Source organism: Spodoptera frugiperda, chromosome 28 (genome assembly GCF_023101765.2).
Source record: "Spodoptera frugiperda isolate SF20-4 chromosome 28, AGI-APGP_CSIRO_Sfru_2.0, whole genome shotgun sequence".
Taxonomy (NCBI): domain Eukaryota; kingdom Metazoa; phylum Arthropoda; class Insecta; order Lepidoptera; family Noctuidae; genus Spodoptera; species Spodoptera frugiperda.
In genome coordinates, this window is record NC_064239.1 from 210,873 (window position 1) to 231,207 (window position 20,335).

General features: G+C 44.1%; 2 protein-coding genes across 2 annotated transcripts; both read left to right on the forward strand.

Moving 5' to 3' along the window:
• The first annotated feature begins 308 nt into the window (after positions 1–308).
• LOC118265211 (WD repeat-containing protein on Y chromosome) lies at positions 309–8,621 on the forward strand. Its single transcript, XM_035578006.2, has 18 exons — positions 309–757; positions 1,021–1,212; positions 1,293–1,404; positions 1,533–1,690; positions 2,125–2,301; positions 2,751–2,930; positions 3,049–3,282; positions 3,398–3,650; positions 3,757–3,893; positions 4,339–4,427; positions 4,613–4,807; positions 4,964–5,101; positions 6,109–6,218; positions 6,346–6,557; positions 6,648–6,829; positions 7,275–7,416; positions 7,486–7,683; positions 7,893–8,621. The coding sequence occupies exons 1-18, from the start codon at positions 497–499 to the stop codon at positions 8,136–8,138; spliced, it is 3,216 nt and encodes a 1,071-aa protein (XP_035433899.2). The 5' UTR covers positions 309–496; the 3' UTR covers positions 8,139–8,621.
• Positions 8,622–11,402: 2,781 nt separating this feature from the next.
• On the forward strand, positions 11,403–19,076 carry LOC118265210 (WD repeat-containing protein on Y chromosome-like). Its single transcript, XM_035578005.2, has 18 exons — positions 11,403–11,762; positions 11,917–12,108; positions 12,479–12,590; positions 12,881–13,038; positions 13,152–13,328; positions 13,409–13,588; positions 13,938–14,171; positions 14,443–14,695; positions 14,835–14,971; positions 15,060–15,148; positions 15,350–15,544; positions 15,617–15,745; positions 15,889–16,049; positions 16,144–16,355; positions 16,881–17,062; positions 17,640–17,781; positions 17,857–18,054; positions 18,146–19,076. Exons 1-18 carry the CDS (start codon positions 11,505–11,507, stop codon positions 18,380–18,382), a joined length of 3,246 nt encoding a protein of 1,081 aa, XP_035433898.2. The 5' UTR covers positions 11,403–11,504; the 3' UTR covers positions 18,383–19,076.
• Positions 19,077–20,335: the final 1,259 nt, after the last annotated feature.

Sequence of the window (20,335 nt, forward strand, 5' to 3'; positions counted from 1 at the left end):
TTGATATGCTGGATATACGTAGGTGGAAACCTCGTCTGCTGATGCCCTGAAATTGCAAAGGCATTTTCTCAAGATGGCGGCGCGAGCGGCGCAGAGCGGATGTGTGTACGAGGTGTGTGTTTTTTTTTTTTTTTTTTTTTTTTTTTTTTTATGAAACACCATAACGTTCATCGTTTTCAACAGTCTTTGCGTCCGTTTTTAACCCCTAGTCGGCCGAGCCGGGCCGGTTCGTGGCTGTAGCCGGCGGCCGGGGGCCCACATTGTTACGAACTTTTTTCAGAGTTACATATTTATGTATAGTCAAACTTTTTCTTAGAAATTCATAAGGCCATATTGAAGCCATATTATTCTATATTGACACTGAAAGCAGATAGTAATCAAAGATATTATAACTTCTAATAGTAATCAATACACAATCGGTGTCGTAATTATAAAGCATCGAAACTTCATTAAATAATATTTTGTACAAATTAAATATTTATAAAGGTTACTAATAATGTCGCACGAACTGGAAGTGGAGATGCGGTCCCAAAGTATATCGATGTTGTCGGACCTGGGCAGCACCAGTGCCGCGCGGGCTCGGTGGCGCAACGCAGCGCTGCACGAGCGGTGCGACATGAACGACATGAGGAATATAAAGGCGGCCTTCCAAGTATCATTCAATAACAAAATGACTCCCATCGAGTTCAGGGACCTACTGAAAAATCTCCTGGACGTGGATTATGACGACGAAGTGTTTAATATAATGTTTATGAAGGTTTCTTCTTATCTTCTTGTTTCTGCACTAAATCAATCTTTATCTTCTTAACTGCATAGTAGCTGTGCTGACTGTACATATCGTAATGGACTTCATTAGAACTACCTGTAATACATTGTTTCTAGTTAGTTACAGTAGCCTCTGTAGCTTATTCCTGTCTGAACTCTTTCTCAGATGAGTACATTGACTAGGCTAGCTATTACTGGTACCTTAATAAGAGAATTGTCCAGCTGAATTGCTAAGCGAATTAAAATTATACTCAGATAAACACCAGTCGCACTGGTGAGATCGACTGGGACGAGCTGGTGTCACACCTGATCCTCGGTTACCTGGGAAACGACTCAGAGAACCAGCGGGAGTCCTTGCAGCCGCCCATCATGGGGCTGCCTGTCATCATGCGCTCGGAGCACAGGCACCCCATATCTAGGATATGCTTCTGTCCCGACGTCGACAAGGTAATTACTGAACTTAGAAACTGCTGGTGCAACAAGCTGCATCATGTGACATCAGAGATCTAAATCATTTTCTGTGCCAGGATCGCTGCACGGACCCGATGCAGGGCATGTACATTACCGTGAGCCGCGACGGCAAGGTTAACTGGTGGTCTCTGGACATGAAGCTGCTGAGGACTGCCTACTCCTCGAGCCGTAAGATAAAAACTGAAAATAAATAAAAATTCTAGATCCAACGTTTCATTACGGTTTATAATAGAGATTGCCAACACTGACGACACTATGCAGTGACTGGGAAATCGGAACTTATTAAAATTTCGTAGCGCATCTGAGAGTCCGCACAACATGGGTGACGGACATGGTGTGCATGCCCGACGTGAACATCATCGTCACCAGCTCCACCGAGAGAGACCTGCGCTTCTACGACTCCACCGCGAAGAATTTCACTTTGAAAATAATAATCACTAGCTGGGAGTATATGGTAAGGCTTTGTGTCTTGTACACTTTTCGTTGTGGAGGGTGTTTTAAGTCTTTTTCTGTTGAAAGGTATCAACAAAATGGTACGGGTGTGATTAACTGAACTGTAACATGAAGCAAATACAAAGAAAAAAAATATGAGATGTTGATATAACTGGATTTCCTATTTACACAATGCGTGACACTTTACGCGGAGAGCGAGACGTTACAAACCACGCCCCTTTCTATTTTCCATATAGTGGCCACATACCAAAAAACGTTGCCAATTGTCCACATTTTAATTTGGCAGTTTTAAGTGCTTGTATGTAACCTATCTACACCTTTTTACTTACAATATCATTTGTCAGGGCCTTTTTTTTGTGTCATAATGTATGATCACACTATGGCATGTCCTCTTTGCACTCGGTTCACGATTTGTAATGCCTATGTTCTCTTCAGATCTGTACGATGCATTACCATTTTAACAAAGACGTAAAGGAGCAATGCATATTGGTGTGTGGCGACGTGGGGGGGAACGTGCGGTTGCTGCTGTTCTCGCCCATCCTACGAGGGCCCTTCCAGAGCCAAGCTGGTGTAGCAACGATATCGCTGCGACATGTGGATTTGCAGAAACGGGTGACGATACTGTATTTACTTGTAGAGCATATTGTAAGACTTCATTTTATTGTAATAATAAGAGCTCATCGGAGCTACTCTTGATACTTTTACGTACTATCATAGCCTGTTACGCCTGTCTCCCATTGACCCCCATGGGGCCCAGGCAGGGACAATGGAACGCCAATTGCTACGATTCTTACACACCTCTTTCGCTTCATCAACGGTCATCAGTCTTTTAATCCTCTTCGTTTAGGTACTTTTATTTTTTTAATATGTCTGTCTGGTCGCTAAATGTCCGTGTGGGGCGCCCTCCACCATCGGCTCCATTCATATCCATCTGTATATTTCTTTCGTAAATCTGATTTCATCCATCCTTTCTACTTTTATATAGTTCAATTGCTCTTCACTTTAGCTTTCACATACCTACCAGTTTTATTTTAATCAAGTACTTATTTTTTTGTTTGTAGCCTTATACGTTACCGGGCCTACGCCTCGTCGAGTTAGGCCGCGTGCACGGAGAGTGGGTGCGGCAGGTGTCGTACTACGTATCGCTGCACTGCGTGGTCTCCTGCGCCACCTGCAGCGACTCGCTGCTCATGTGCGACGTCCACGGCTCCAAGACACACAACATGTTTAGGGTAGATAAGGTCCGTTAGCTCGTCCTTTTGACGAATTCATAAAGTTCATATAACGTGTTAACAAATTATTTTTTACTTTTTGTTTCAATTTTCCGTTTGCTATTATGAAGAAAGTAAACATTTTCAGGGGATTCAATGTTTCGCATTTGATGAGGAGGCACACATATTGGTGACGGGAGGGCCGGACTGTGTGGTCCGGGTGTGGAACCCCTTCGTACCAGCCAAAGCCAACGTGTTGTTCGTGGGGCACCACGCTGCCGTGACCTGCATAGTGCTGCAGAACAAGGGGCAGACCATCTACTCGCTGTCACGTGATAGAACTATTAAAGTGTGGGATGTCCTTAGCCACGCGTGCGTTCAGGTACTTATATGTAATGTACTAGACACAGTAAGTACATTTTGTTCTATTAGTAGATTTAACCAAGCCAAAAACAAACAAGTTGTTATAATAGGTACAATCCATTGGTGTTTGTTAGACGTACATCGACATTCCTGCTGTCGTGGGCGAGCGTACGCCTATATCAGCGGTGTACAACCCCGCCACCCGCGAATTCATCCTGGCCTGCATGAGAATAGCCGTCATAGTGCTGGATGAGCAACTGAACCCGCTGCACACCGACGGGTTCACGCACGCGCGGGCTGTGTCAGCAATCCTCTACAATCCGCTGTTCAAAATTATCATCACACTCGGCATGGACAGCATTATAATCAACTGGAATCCAATAACAGGTGGGTTTAGGTTTAAGTCTTCATCCTAAACAAGAAATGAAACTTGTATTTTGAAAATGTCATGGGTAGGTGGTAGGCACTTGTTATTGTTGTACAACTTGTCCAGGGAAACGTAACGTATTGATCCGTGACGCGCACGTGCGCGTCGTGCATGGCGAGGTGATTCCGGTGGAAATCACCGCCGCCTGCTTCGATCCAGGATACCAACTGCTGCTCACAGGAGCCAGGAATGGCGAGCTCAAGGTTACTCCTCAACTCCTACCGCTAGATATTCAGAGGGCTTTACGTTTAACGAGGTCTGGTGTAGGATATCACCTTGCGTTTGAGATAATTCAAAAGTAACATTAAATTGGATAGAGTTCTAACGATCTTACGTTTTATTTGCAATCCCTTGACATCCAAGTCAAACAATTCTGATGATGTCCTTTAGATAAAGTTATTTTATATTATGCATTTAAACTTTGTTTTAGGTAATTTTTTTTGTAATCTGGCTTTTTGCACCAAATACACATTTATTGTTATTATTTATTCCAATTAATAAATTTCGGGATTTCGGTAGGTACCTCGATGTTATCGCCGCATTCAGTGTCATATTCACTCACAGGCATACTTTTTATAATTTTTGAGGTGAATTGAGTTGCAATAAGTACTGCAGTATAATCTTGACTTGCTTGTATTAATTTGGTAGGTGTGGAACTTCAACACCGGTTCATGCTTGCGAGAATTGTCCATTGAGCACATGTGCGAAGTGACCAGCTGTTTTTGGGTGGAGGGAAGGTGAGTCATTGGCCATCAAACGGGGTTCGGACGTGCAACAAGAGTAGGGGCTCCGAAAATTGATTGTGAAATTCCCAAAAGTTGCAAAAGTGCCTATTTAAGGATGCATTGAAATAAATGCTTTGAATTTGTCTTTGACCTGCGCAACGCTAATGATGCTGAAAAATATAATCGTACTTTGCCAGGATCCTGGCCATCGGTTGGAATCGTCACGTAGTAGAGTTCGACGACACGGGCATGGTGGACAGCGGCAAGACGTGGGAGACGCGGCACACGGACGACGTGATGGCTGCGGCGGTGCGGCCGCCGCTGTCGCTCGCCACCGCCAGCTACAACTCCGAGCTGGTGCTGTGGAAGCTGGAGACTGGCCAGCCCTACAGGTAAACAGATAACCTAACCACATTACAAGTGCACACAACCTTTTTAAACAAATGAAGCGGTAGTTCACTTTCTATCACATCATTGATTAAGTACTCAGTTAGTGCAACAGCTTGCTTCAGCTTCTTACTAAAATGATACACAATGTCACACTGCAGGCGGTTCTTGTGCACGGAGCCTACGTTACGCATCAAGATGGTATACAACAAGCGAGACCTCGTCAGGCCGCCCGCTGTGGCCGCCACAGAGAAGATGTCGCAGAAGAACACACGCGGTACATTACGTAAACCAGCAGGGTACGTAAACAATCAATAATTGTTCAATATATTGCCTTTAATAATTCAAACTTGCTACTTATAAATGAACAACATACCTGTCTTTTCTTCTCTCTCTCCCTCCTTATCTCCATGCATACTTAGTTATAAACGAGTCAGCTGGGTGGCGAGTGCGAGTTTCTTCACCGATTCCATCGTTAACTACGAGTAGTGCGCTGTCGTGCACCTCGCCACAGAATATTTTTTTTTTTTTTTTTTTTGATAGGACCACTCGTAGTTCAGCACGCTAAGGCTGTTGACTACTTAACCGGACTATCCCTAGGGTGGCCTCTAACAAGAAGTTAAGGCCCCCAGCCAGGGCAACTAAAACTAAGTTTACAAACTATATGACCGCATCACTGAGGGCACCCCCTGTGGGGTTCGAACCTCGGCTCAGCGGGGCCATAAAGGGAGGGCAGCAAGTCGGGACAGGCTGGGTCTGATTATTTAATTAGGGAGTTTATGACTCTACTAGCGGCTCAGCTGCGCGGGCTGGCTCGGATTGCAAAGGACGGGGGGTCGTTACCAGGACGTCGCGACGGGCCCCGGCGGCGGGGCCGGAACGTGGAACGCGGTCTGTATTTGTTTTTCCGGAGAGTGCTAGTTTCCCTACGGCTTTCCTGCAAGATGGTGATGGGATCATCGGGCTGGACCAAGGTATGCCTCGGACGGCGAACGCGGGAGATTTGTGAAGGAACGTATCGGGCGGCCGATACGATGAGGGGGTTAGAATGCTTCTCGGCAGTGCCACAGAATATACTAACCTCGCCCTGTACGCGACGAACGCTTTTGGTCATAAATACATATATACGTACATATAGTAGGTTATTGACATGTCCCGGTTGCTTGTAGTACGGCACCGAAGTCATTTATGAATCATTTAATCTTTTTATTTATACTTGCTATACCTACTTGGCGGATTCTCCTCGAAGCGCATAAAATATGAAATAGTTTAAAACTCACTAAAACTTATTGTGTTTGTGACTCAGACCGACTTGCATTCGTGACCCATGTAAACAAGTCTACGAACAGAATATGCGCCAACTCGCCGTGCACGCCATGGTCTTCCTAGAGACCCGACCGCACCATTCACAAGTCGGTTAGTTCAATCATTTAGTCACTTTTGTATGTTGCTGAGGGCAGTGAGGGACAGGGTACATAATATGTACTTGCTTATCAATAGGTCGTGATTCAACTTGTAATGTATGTAACACACTTCATTGTAGCATCACTAATGCTCTCCCTGGAGAATGGCAAGATACAGGGTTGGTCGGACCACTCGGCGGGCGGGTACCAAGGATCCTTCCATGCCGTCCACTCGGAGGGCGACTACGTGTCCTGTCTGGCCACTGACGTCGCCAACGAGTTCCTGTTCACCGGCAACACGCGGGGGTATATTAAAGTGTGGCTGATGACCAACTACTTCACCAATACAACGGTCAGTATTCCATGCAGTGCTCACATTGAGCTCGCTTTTGTATTGTGACCAGAGAGTGGATTAAGACCAATTATTGCATATCTATTGAAGGAGCACATCAACATGCCGCGGCTGCGCCTGATGTTCCCGTTCCTGTGGCGGGACCGCATCGAGGGCCGCGCCAAGCGCAGTGTGCGCGACCAGCCCAAGCCGCTGCTGCTGAACAGCTACCGCGCACACCTCCGCTGCGTTACTGTTGTCGAATACGTCGACGAGCTTAAACTTCTTTATACGTAAGTCTATAATATAAAAATAAGTCAGGTTTTCCTTCCTGACGCTATAACTCCAGAACGCACGAACCGATTTCGACGGTTTTGCATTCATTGGAAAGGTCTCGGGCTCCGTGAGGTTTATAGCAAAGAAAATTCGGGTAACATTTTATAGAAAAGCAGGAAAATAGGGAAAATCATTGGTGGCGCAACGAAGTTCGCCGGGTTTGCTAGTAGTTTATAAATATCTATACCTGTAGGACTGTAGGTAGGTATTTCGATACTCGGGAGAAATAACTCTTCTGGCAATCACTATTATGGACCAAAAATTTACGTCGTCACTATCGAATATCAACATTGTTATACCTTTTTTAATGAGACAAGCTCACCACAGCCTTTCGCACCCCTGCAGTAAGCCGGGATCTAGTAGTAAATAAATAATAATTTATATATTATGCTTATGTCCCAGCGGCAGTTCAGACTACAGCGTCCGAGTGTGGCGTCTGTCAGGCGAGTACTTGCAGACACTAGGCAGCTTCCTGCCGTGGACCCTGGAGGTACCGCGGTTCCCGCCCGATGTGAGGAAGGTCGCCAGCTTCACCACGTTCAAGGTACAGTACCGGCCTGGGGCGACATGCCGCCTCAAAATGTGGTGGCAGTGAACAAGGTTATGTCTGCAGGTGTGGCGCAGCGGCCACGTGTCGCGCTACGTGCCGGGGCAGAAGGTGGTGGACAAGCTGCGCGACATCACAGAGCACGAGCTGCAGACCAAGACCTTCGGCCAGGCACCCGACGAGCCGTTGCTTGGGAAGTACTACGCTCTGCCGGTCAGACCTGAGCGACAAGATAAGATCGTACTGGACGACTCAATGGTTACGGTTAGTTCGTGACTAAGTCACTGTATACCGTATAATAATAGCTTTGTTCTGTCCAGTTGGCGCTAGTAGAAATTGACTAATAACTAACTTAATTTTACTGTATTAACCTCTGTTGTTTGAGTGTGTTTGTTTCATTATGGAGCTCACATGGCATGCCTGTCGAACCGGTCAAGATAAAATAGAAAGGATTTAAAATGTGTTTGTCTTAGGTTCCGTTGTTTGCCCACCTGCGTATGGCGTCCACGCAGCCAGTGCGGCGCCCGCCGACCCCAGAGTTGGTTCGCCAGACTCGACTGAAGCACCAGTTGAAGAAGGCGCAGCACCATCCGCAGACGCAGTTTCACATTGACGGCCCGTCACATAATTCATCAATCACGGCACATAATTCATCAATCACGGCACAGCCAACAAAACGCGTGTCGCTGCAAGCCCAAGAGGAAACCCCCGACCCGTAACCGTACGATAATGTGAAATAACTTCGAAACGACAGGAATATTCGCTTTTCTTCAATAACGTTGTCATCGAGTGTGTAAGGAAAATCGCCACATCCTCCTATACCGCTGCAACTCCTGTAATCCAGGATCTACAGTAGATACAACCAACAACTAAAGTACAATATGTCGATACTGAGAGTTCTCCCAAGTTGGCGTCAAGTAAGGGGCCCGGGGATGGTAACTGCTGACATGTGCCGAGACCGCGGGCGAGACGCACAAAGTTAGTATTTGTTCATGTCATTAGGGATCTCCTTACACTCATCTTAAATCTTTAATTTAACTTTAAATTTAATTACTTTGACTTGTTACTGTTAAGTTACCTACGACAAACTTTACTACTGTTTTGTTAAGTACTGTTACTTTTAATTATCCTAATTTGTATTGTTTAATTCCTCGTGTATTTATAATAGATACATTTCACGGTAACTTTTTATTATTAATTGCCTATACAATAATATATTTAAGCTCTTTATTATGTTTAACTTGAATATTTTTAATAAACACAAAACAACAAAATATGTAGTTTTAATAATTAATGTTGTAACGGACGCTTCTTCCGGGCCCTTCATGGACCCAGTGTAGATTTTCTGGCGTCCGTATCTTGGCTACGATTCAGTAATCTCTTTGGTGAAACTGAAGGATTTGTCTGTGCAATTATGGACGAAGTTATCCTTACGAATAACTACCGGAAATATATTATTAAGGATGGGACCGTTGACATATGTCGGGCATGTCATAGTTCTGGTGAATCCATAAGACATATAATTTCTGGTTGTGGTCGTTTGGCTAATGGTGAATAGTGATGTGCCTGATGGAAATATTCCCACTACCGGGAATATTTCCAATATTCCCGCTGCCGGTAAAATACCAATATTCCCGGCAACATTGGGAATATTCCCAATGTTCCCTATCAAATAATACCTACTTATTTTATTATTAGTGCAGGTGTAATCATCGTCGATAGTCTATGTACATACTATGTCTATGTACTTCTGTCATCTGTCACTTGTCAGAGTGTCGCCACAGTTGTATTTGTGTAAGTACCTACATTGAGAATAAAATAATTCAAATACGCATACGCGTGTCGTGCAAAAAAATAGGACACAATTTCTTTCGCGCTGCAAGTGCACGGCACGGGGTAGGGACAACAGTATCCAGGCATCTATCGGAGAATGCGCACGTCACTTTAGCGTCTATTCCTAACCGACAATATGAGACCGCGGAGCAAGATTATGTCACACTTTATTATTAGTACAGAAAATAATAAAGATAAATATACTTGTAAATATTGTGATACAGTGTATGCATTTAAAAATGCAACAAAATTTGCACGTCATGTAACAAAGTGCAATAAAGCACCGGTCGAAATTAAGAATGACTTCGATAAAAAAACAGTGGACAATGTATCTTGTACCTCCGGTGCTTCTTCCAGTACGACTATAGTGACACAATTGCCATCAGTGACTGATAATACCGGAACATCATTGGATAATACAGAGGTGCATCGTATTTTGTCACGAATTTGTGTATTAAAATAATGTTATTTTTTTATAATTTGTAGTTTTGATAACGTTTTGGTTATGTGATTTGACGTTGGAAACCAGAAAAACATTAAAAGAATTGATTCTATTTGTGCCTTTTATTCAATACCCACCGATCTTCAATTCATAGATTAATATTAATGGTTATTTCTTGTATTCGCTATCGTGCCCGGCAACATTGGGAATATTCCCGGTAAATTACCGGGAATATTGCCCAAAATTGCTGGGAATATTGGCAATTTTACCCAAAACAATACATTATTGTATATAATGTACACTGTGGTCTTTAAATGCTAATTTCAAGTATTAAACACCGTTTTCGAGGTTAATTTGACTTGCAATTAAGCAATATTCCCCAATATTTCCACTCCCGGGAATATTGCCGGCAATATTCCCACCAATATTCCCACCTCGGGGAATATTACCGGGAACGGCACATCTCTAATGGTGAATATTTGCATAGACATAATCAGGTGGCCAAGATTATCCACCAGCAACTTGCTTTGCACTATCAACTTGTTGAGTTTGAGGTTCCATACTACAAGTATGTGCCCGATCCAGTTCTCGAAAACGGCCATATCACGTTGTACTGGGATCGATCTATCATCACTGACAGGACTATTGTAGCCAATAAACCTGATATAGTGGTGATAGATCGGCAAGCGCGCCGCACGATGATAATCGATATCACCATCCCTCATGACGAGAACCTCGTGAAAGCTGAAAAAGATAAACAAATAAAATATCTTGACTTGGCTCACGAGGTTGTCGACATGTGGAGTGTGGATTCGGCTATCATTGTGCCGATAGTCGTGTCGGCCAACGGATTAATACCCAACAGCCTCGACAATCACCTTAGGAGGCTGGGGTTGGGCGGATGGATCAAGGGCCTGATGCAGAAGGCAGTACTCCTCGAAACGGCACGTATTGTGAGGAGGTTTCTGTCTCTGGAGCCCTAACCACCGGTAGCTTGGACCATGTTCCCGCTACTGGTCGGCTCCTATTTTTATATTTTTAAATATTATTTTATATTGTATGTTTTAAATATTATTTAAAAATGTAAATTTAGAGAATTTTAAATAAATATAGAGAATGTTGTAATGTTATGATGACAATCGATTTAAGTGTGAGAGAGCCATGCTTCGTTACGAAAGGCCCGGCTCGAACGGAGTACCACGGCCTCACAGAAAACAGACTTGAAACAACTCTTGCATTTTGTTTCATTGTGTAAGTGAGGTTATCGGAGGCCCAAATCCTCCCTTCCCAATCTTCCCAATACCCGATTTCCTAACAACCCTTAAATTCCTAACCCCCAAAAGGCCGGCAACGCTCTTGTAACGCCCCTGGTGTTTCGAGCGTCTATGGGTGGCGGCGATTGCTTACCATCAGGTGACTTGTCTGCTCGTTTACATTCCATTACAAAAAATAAAAATATGTCACCATCCCCCATGAGGAGAACCTCGTGAAAGCTGAGAAAGATAAATAACTAAAATATCTTGACTTGGCTCACGAGGTTATTGATTGTCGACATGTCGATCGCATTCTCGCCCGACGTCGTTGGTCGAGATTATTCTCGCAACCAATGACATGGCGGACTGCGATCGAGTTCATTTCCAACCTTTTTCTTATTATTTTATTAGTTTTGACGGCAGTTTTGTTGTCAATGTTAATTTTCAGATTGTTGTTCTTATGACATTTGTAGTTACCATACATAAATCGTTGATAATTTTATTTTAAGATATTGTTTTAATATTTATATAATAATTTAATTAGTTTTAAGATAAGGATGGAGGGTGAAATAATGAAGTCTAATGTGTCGTCGACGTACTCGGAGGGCAGCCCGACCGCGATGACTCGGCTGGCCGCCGTGTACCGCAACGTGCCGCTGCACGACAAGTGCTCCATTGAAGACATGCTCAAGATGAGGGAGGCCTTCAGCCAGGCCTTCAACAACCAAATGATGCCGCTCGAGTTCCGGGACACGCTCAAGTCTCTGCTAAATGTGGAGTACGACGATGAGGAATTCAATATACTTTTCTTAAAAGTTAATATAAAATCTTACTTGACTAACAACTATGTAAACTACTAGTGTTATTAGGCTCAGCCACAATATTATGAAATTCCAATGTCTGCATTATATTTACTCGATACACTGTGAAACAGGTATATCTTCATTCTTGATTCGTCTTAATGATTAGATGAACACAAGTCGTACGGGCTTCGTCGACTGGGACGAGTTAGTGTCACACCTGATCCTCGGTTACTTCGGAAACGACGCGGAAAACCAGCGGGAGTCCTTGCAGCCGCCCATCATGGGGCTGCCCGTCATCATGCGCTCGGAGCACAGGCACCCGATATCTAGGATATGCTTCTGTCCCGACGTCGATAAGGTAAATTATTCGAATATAAACTACCAGCAAGGCAAGGCAGGCAAAAAAGGGTAACATGTCTGTTTCGGTTTTTCCACCCGTGATTGTAATCATCGAAGCAACTTCTTGCCCCGTCCGTCATCAAAGTATGTCTAACGTCGGCCCTTGTGAACGGTTAACAAGTCTCAGCAAGAAGTGTTCATCGTACTCGGATACAGTTCTACCAACAGACAGCCCTTATGATTTCATTGTCCATACTTGTAGTCCCTACTCACCACACTGCCTCACTGGTCGAGAGGTAAACGCACTTAGGTACGATGCATCACGAATCCTCGTATGGAGTGCCAAAGTCATTTAAAAGATCTAAAATATTGATGTATTACACGAACAGGACCGAAAAAAGGATCCGATGCAGGGCATGTACATAACGGCGAGCCGCGACGGCATGGTCAACTGGTGGTCTCTGGACATGAAGCTGCTGAGGACTGCCTTCTCCTCGAGCCGTAAATAGACAAATCATACTATTCAGCTACATTATAATTTATTAATAGAAATATAATCTCACTCAATTCACTCATGTTAAGTAGGTATTTAAATGTTTGTACCAAACAAATCGAACAATTTTCTCACTCATGTTCGAACTGTTAAACCTTCTAATATTATGTACCTATAATAGGTTGCTTTTATGTCATTTTCTTTATTTGTGTAATAAAATAAACATCGTGAGACCTGAGACCATACTAACTTGAGTGAATTATACGGTTTATTGATTCTGTTAATTTATCTCCCTAAGCGCATCTGAAAGTCCGCACAACATGGGTGACGGACATGGTGTGCATGCCCGACGTGAACATCATCGTCACCAGCTCCACCGAGAGAGACCTGCGCTTCTACGACTGCATTGCTAAAACTTTCACATTAAAAATTATTATCACCAGCTGGGATTATATGGTGAGAAAGCATAATTTTTGTGTCTCTCTCTACCTTTCTCTTACTTTAGTTAATATATTAGCTTTTAATTGACTATGTCTCCGGTTGGGTTCATTTTAACGTACAATTCACAGATCTGCACAATGTATTATCGCTTCAGTACAGACATTAATGAAAACTGCATGTTAGTCTGCGGAGACGTGGGGGGCAACGTGCGGGTGCTGCTGTTCTCGCCAGTTCTACGGGGACCCTTCAGGAATGAGGCTGGTCGAGCGTTAATATCATTGCGACACGTGGATCTGCAAAGACGGGTGATTGTATTATTTATGTATCTTTCCACAGTTTTAATCTAAGTTTTGATATTAATCTGAACCCTGTGTCTTGGTTGCAGCCTAAGATGCTTCCAGAGCTGCGGTTAGTAGATCTAGGGCGTATGCACGGAGAGTGGGTGCGGCAGGTGTCGTACTACGAGTCGCTGCACTGCGTGGTCTCCTGCGCCACCTGCAGCGACTCGCTCCTCATGTGCGATATATCCGGCTCCAAGACACACAACATGTTTAGAGTAGATAAGGTCAGTATAGGTCGTACAGGTTCAGCAGCTTTTAAACATCTTTAAACCTACCGCCGCGCAGCGACAATATGCAGTAGTAACTTAGTATGTACAATCCAAGTCGAAAATCGACTAGCGATCTCACAAAATATGACACGGTACTATAAGTTGTACTTATTACCTTCTTCTATAAGATATGCATGTGTATGGCGTGTATAGGTGCCGTTGCAGGCCATATTAGTCATTGCGCTATAAGTTCAAATCACCAAGCAGAATCAGATAAAACACATTTTTATAAGTTTTTGACAAAGAGCAATAGAGGCTACTGATGTATGTTATCTGTCATTTTATGTGTAATGTTCTTTCATAGGGTATTCAATGCTTCGCATTTGAAGAACAGAAACACGTGTTGGTGACGGGAGGTCCTGACTGTGCGGTCCGGGTGTGGAACCCGTTCGTGCCGGCCAAAGCCAACGTGTTGTTCGTGGGACACCACGCTGCCGTCACCTGCATAGTACTGGAGAACAAAGGGCAGACCATCTACTCGCTATCGCGTGATAGAACTATCAAAGTGTGGGATATACCGAGTCAAACGTGCATTCAGGTAAACCTTTAGTCACGCGAACTCTTCAAATAGACGACAAATAAATATGTTTCAGTCACATGCCAATGTCACACAGTCCTATTTTGTTAGGAAGGGAAACTCATCATACTGATCAAGTATCTCCTCCCGCCCGAGAGGAAGTGTTTGAGTCTTAAGTACTCTAATCTATATCTTTCTCTCACAGTCATAGATTAAATGGGTGTTATTCGAAATTAGTAAGTAGGTGCTTGCTCTCCGTGTGAAAGTAGTATCCGCACACTCTTGTTCGCAGACGTACATCGACATCCCAGCTGTGGTAGGTGAGCGGTCGCCGATATCTGCGGTGTACAATCCTGCCACCAGGGAATTCGTCCTGGCTTGCATAAAGATAGCTGTCGTAGTGCTGGACGAGCAGCTGAACCCGCTGCACACCGACGGCAACACCCACGCTCGAGCAGTCTCCAGGATCCTATACAATCCGCTGTTCAAAGTGATTATTTCGTGCGGCATGGACAGCATCATCATCAACTGGAATCCGGTTACAGGTAAGTTCTACAGAATTTACGAGAAATTGATTTTATTCGTAGATTAAACTATCTACGACTTTATATTATACGTCTTTCATAATGATTATAAACTACAGTAAGTAAAAGGAAATCAGAAACCAAAAAACAAACCATCCAGGTAAACGCAACGTGCTGATCCGCGACGCGCACGTGCGCCACATGCACGGCGAACAGGTCCCGGTGGAGATTACTGCCGCCTGCTTCGACCCTGGCTACCAGTTGCTGCTGACAGGCGCCAGAACCGGAGAACTTAAGGTTCGATCTATTAATACATATGTACTCCTAATAACGGAGGTACGTTGCGCCTAAATGATATGTGTATGTAGTATATGGGATTGTGTAGGTGTGGAATTTCAACACTGGGGCTTGCATGAGAGTGATGACCATCCAGCACATGTGCGAAGTCACCGACTGCTTCTGGGTGGAGGGCAGGTGAGATACTTCACTTATCTGTAGTAGTTCTTCGACATACATCTCAGTGCAGTGCAAACGCTCGTATACGGTCGTATTTACAAAACTCGGTCCAGCCTCAAATTGATCCAACCGTTTTATTGAGATTTGATTTTTATGTATGTGTACAAGTATACGTAACCTAACAGACCACACTAATGTGTTTGTTAATGTATGATTCAGAATTCTAGCAGTAGGTTGGAACAAGCACCTGATAGAATTCGAGGATAGTGGTATGGCAATGCATGGTAAAAGCTGGGAGATACGGCACACGGACGATGTACTGGCCTCAGCGGTGCGGCCGCCGCTGTCGCTGGCCACCTCCAGCTACAACTCCGAGCTGGTCCTGTGGAAGCTGGAGACCGGCCAGCCCTACAGGTAAATAGCACCAGTTAAGTAAGTTTGCATATCTCATCTCTAAGAATCAATAATATAATTTGTTTCATCAAGGCGCTTCTCGTGCACGGAGCCGACGCTTCGCATCAAGATGCACTTCAGCAAGCGCGACTCGACCAAGCCGCTTACTGCAGATAAACTGGAAATGAAGTCAAAAAGGCAAACACCACAACGGAGGCTCGGGTGAGTGCGACTCGCCCCGCAGCCTGGGCGCTTAGACGGTTAGAGACAGTTACCAAAAGCACTCCAGTAATATCATTATAAATGCATTGCTTCCGTATTAAGTGGGCGAACTGTAACATTTAATTGTTATTTACCTAAAACAGTACTTCACGCGACAACGTGGACCCGACAGCAGCCATCAAGAAGGCGACGGAGCGCCGTATATCCGCGGGTGTGACCATGTCGGGCCGCGAGCAGAGCATGCGTCTCCTCGCCGTGCACGCCATGATCTTTCTGGAGACACGGCCGCAACATGCACACGTCGGTCAGTAGAAAATATTAATATTGATTTTAAAATAATATCAATAAGTCTTAAGTGGCAAATATAGCCATTGATAGGTTTCATTACCATGTTCTAGCTTCTCTAATGCTCTCCCTGGAGAATGGCAAGATACAGGGTTGGTCGGACCACTCGGCGGGCGGGTACCAAGGATCCTTCCACGCCGTCCACTCGGAGGGCGACTACGTGTCCTGTCTGGCCACTGATATTGACAACGAGTTCCTCTTCACCGGCACCACACTGGGCTACATTAAAGTGTGGCTGATGACTAATTACCTCACAAATACCACGGTCAGTTTCTGAACAACTTTTAGCTGCTCTAAAGTAATTCCGAATGAAAATTAATAATAGTTAGGTACTGTTTTACAGTAACTGACATGGGTAACAACTTAGACTGTAAACTATGTAAAGTGGGCGAAGGACAGTTTTCTTGAGTTCTTGGCTATATATGGTATCCCAGGACAGAACGATGACAATGTAACTTTAATACAAATTATCGATTCCAATTTCATCCCCTTGCTTTTGGTAGTTGGCTGCGCAACAGTGCGCTTCTCGTGAAAATTCTGCCTCACACTACAAAACTGTGGAATGAACTAGGTATCACCGTATTTCCAAACCGATACGTCGACCTTCAAGACAAGAGCGCCCTTTGAAAGACTGGCAACGCATCTGTTCCTGTTCTGATGTTGCTGGTGTCCATGGGAGACATCATCAGGTGATCAGTTTGCGCGACCGACCCGTATCATACCCCACAAATAAAATAGAGAGTATTTTCGAAAATAAAAGTATAAACTACCAATTAGGTATAATATGTAGGTACACATCAACATGCCGCGGCTGCGCCTGATGTTCCCGTTCCTGTGGCGGGACCGCATCGAGGGCCGCGCCAAGCGCAGTGTGCGCGACCAGCCCAAGCCGCTGCTGCTGAACAGCTACCGCGCACACCTCCGCTGCGTTACCTCTATTGCTTACATGGACGAACTTAAACTTTTCTTCAGGTAAGGAGCTCAAGAAATACCGGAAGTAACCTATTGATTTGAAAATATAACACGGGACAATATATACATAGGCATAGTCAATTAGTCAAACAGTTTGCACAGACTAATTTCCGGAACGAATAGACTTTTTTAATTACACGGACGAAGTTACGGGCAAAACTATTTAAAAAATATAATATGAGGCTTCAAAGTCAAAGCATTTATTTCCATATTATAAAGGAAATTAAACGTCAAAATAGAATTGTCCGTCAGATTGTCTTACAACGAAGCGAGGAGATGGTTATTCCTCAAATTGTAGCACGATGAAAAATTCTCTATCGTAGTTCCAATGTATGAATCTGGTTCTATTTGGATCTGTTCCTATTATTTATGTATTAATTTAGCATAATGTCACATATTTTAAACCAAGAAGCAGTAAGCGGAGGTGCAGATGGCTTTCTTTACCTACATCAACTTTTCACCAGTTCTGTAGCGAGTCCCATTCCCATCCCGTGTTGTTAAACCTACTACCATAAAATAACATACCGGACTGTAGCTACACCATTACTGGGCAATAAGTGATTTTTTAAACATACAGCGGCAGTTCGGACTACAGCGTCCGAGTGTGGCGTCTGTCAGGCGAGTACCTGCAGACGCTGGGCAGCTTCCTGCCGTGGTCTCTCGAGGTGCCACGGTTCCCACCCGATGTGAGGAAGATCGCAAGCTTCACCACGTTCAAGGTATAGTACCGGCCTGGGGTGACATGCCGCCTCAAAATGTGATCGGGGCGGCAGTGAACAAGGTTATGTCTGCAGGTGTGGCGCAGCGGCCACGTGTCGCGCTACGTGCCCGGGCAGAAGGTGGTGGACAAGCTGCGCGACATCACAGAGCAAGAGCTCAAGACCAAGACCTACGGCCAGGCACCCGACGAGCCGTTGCTTGGACATTATTTCTCGCTACCACGAAGACCAGATCCGATAGATATCATCAAACTCGACACGTCGTTAAATACGGTCAGTACCTTTAATATAATCACAGTTAACTGAGCTTATTTTAGGTGCAATAACTTGATTGTGATTTATTCAATTACATATTTGGATGCAGATCCCGTTGTACGCGCACCTCCGCATGGCTTCGACACAACCAGTGCGACGGCCACCAACTCCCGAGCTGGTGCGTGAGACGCGGCTGAAACAAGCCAAGACAAAGAGGACCCATTTTGGCTCGAGTGCGACCACCCAAGGGCCACTGCAGCCCGCGGCGCAGCCAACACCGGCGTCCGACAATTCCTCTAAAACTGAAGAAAAGCGTACTTCTAACAACGTAAGGAACTCACAATAAAGCGCACTGTACACCGGACCTATACTAAATGTAAACACAGTGCTCACAGATATTTGACAATCTAATGCTTGTGTTGTCTTGATGTTCTGTAAGATTAAGATTTATTTGAATTTGAGTGTAAAATGCCCGATGTAAAATGTCATATTTTCGATCACTTTATCAACCTCAGCCAGCTGAATGATTGAGCTTGATTTAAAAGTTAAGTCAAAGCATATTATATTCCAAATAATGTTTATGTAATTAAGCACTTTTGTAACATCAAAATTGAATTGTCCGTTAGTTTGTTTGTCTGTCAGTGAAGCTGGAGAAGCAATGTGCTCGTTGCAAAGTGTAGTTTCGAATGGAGAGATATAATGCACAACCAGCAACTGCGCTATCGATATGGGAGTTCTGTTTTGTTTTGTGCTGCACCTCGTGAGTTTAGAAGACTCGGGTGCGGTAGAGGAGCTCGTTACGTTCTGTTTGATGCTGTAGTGAGATAATTATCGCGTTAGAAGGTATGAGTCGCTCGTTGTAATGATAAGTGTTTCTTAATCTTATATTGGTTTAGTATGTCCTAACGAGTTTAATATTTATTTATTATTCGTATAATTCATTAATTGTTACTTTGTATACTAACGCATACTTATGTTTTTATTTAAAGCTTATTAATATTTAAATAATTGACTTCTGATTAATTGTTGTTCTTCTAATTAATCTGATGAACTTTAGTACTAATATGTTATTTTTCAGTAATTGTTTGTATTTTAAATTTTAATTATTTTACTTGGTTCCTTACTAAATAAACTGAATTTTAAGTAAATCTTTAAACAGAGGTTTTAATGTAGTCCTTATAGCACGGTCGGCATTTCTTTATATGTATCGATAAGCTTTAACACTACCTACTGATATGGCTAGTCTGCCTTGCATTCGTAGGTACTCGATCTAACCCCTGAAAGGCAATCAGGGAGGCTCTTGTTTATCACAGAATTCCTCCCTATTTGCAAAATGTTATCGGGGCCTACCTATGCGACCGGCACTTTCGCTTCGTGGGCTGAGACGGTAGCGTTCAGCGGAGAGAGATTACGTGCGGAGTTCCACAGGGATCTGTGCTGGGTCCTTTATTGTGGAACCTCGCTTATGATGCGGTCCTGCGTGCCGAACTTCCTGCTGATGTCCATGTCATTTGCTACGCACGACCATTTGCATGACACGCTGGTAAGGGCTAGTGGGACTAACTTTGAGGAGACTATCCGGCTTTCAGAGCTCGGGGTGGCAAAAGTCGTGGCTTCTATTCGCGGACTAGGTTTGGAAATAGCGCCTCATAAAACCGAGGCTCTATGGTTCCATGAGCTCCCGAGGACCAGGGAGCCACCCAGTTCATCAGTCTACGTGTTCTACGTCACTCAGGTGCTCACCGGACATGGTTACTTCGGTGAGTACCTGAACAGGATTGGGAGGACCTCAGAGAAGACACCGTCTTCTCTGAGGTCACAGGCACGGCAGCACAGTGGTCACGTGCTGCCGTGCAACTTGCATAGTAAGGCTCAGGGGAGGCACACGTCTCCCTAGGGATGTGCCGTAACAGGCGTTGCACCGTGGGGCTCTGGAGCAGGTCTATTAAGAGGACCCGGTGCCCCTTACAGGTGTTGAGGGTGGCCACCGGGGTGGTTTTAGTGAGGTAAAAATCCCACACTCCCTAGTTTTTTATCCCCAAAAAGTTATAGGCGCCTTTTGAAGGTACTCAAAAAAAAGGTACTCGATCTAAAACACTTTCGGTACCAATGCACGTCTTGATTTATTTTCTTTTTCATATTAATTTGTACATTATTTTGATGTTGCACAATACAATTTTGATCTGTAAATATTGTTAAAATAATCTTAATTTTGAATGAAAAACGTTGTGCCCTAGTCGATTGACTATTGTATGTGGATTTTACCAGTTAGATAATTCAATCTATATAGTTTAAACGA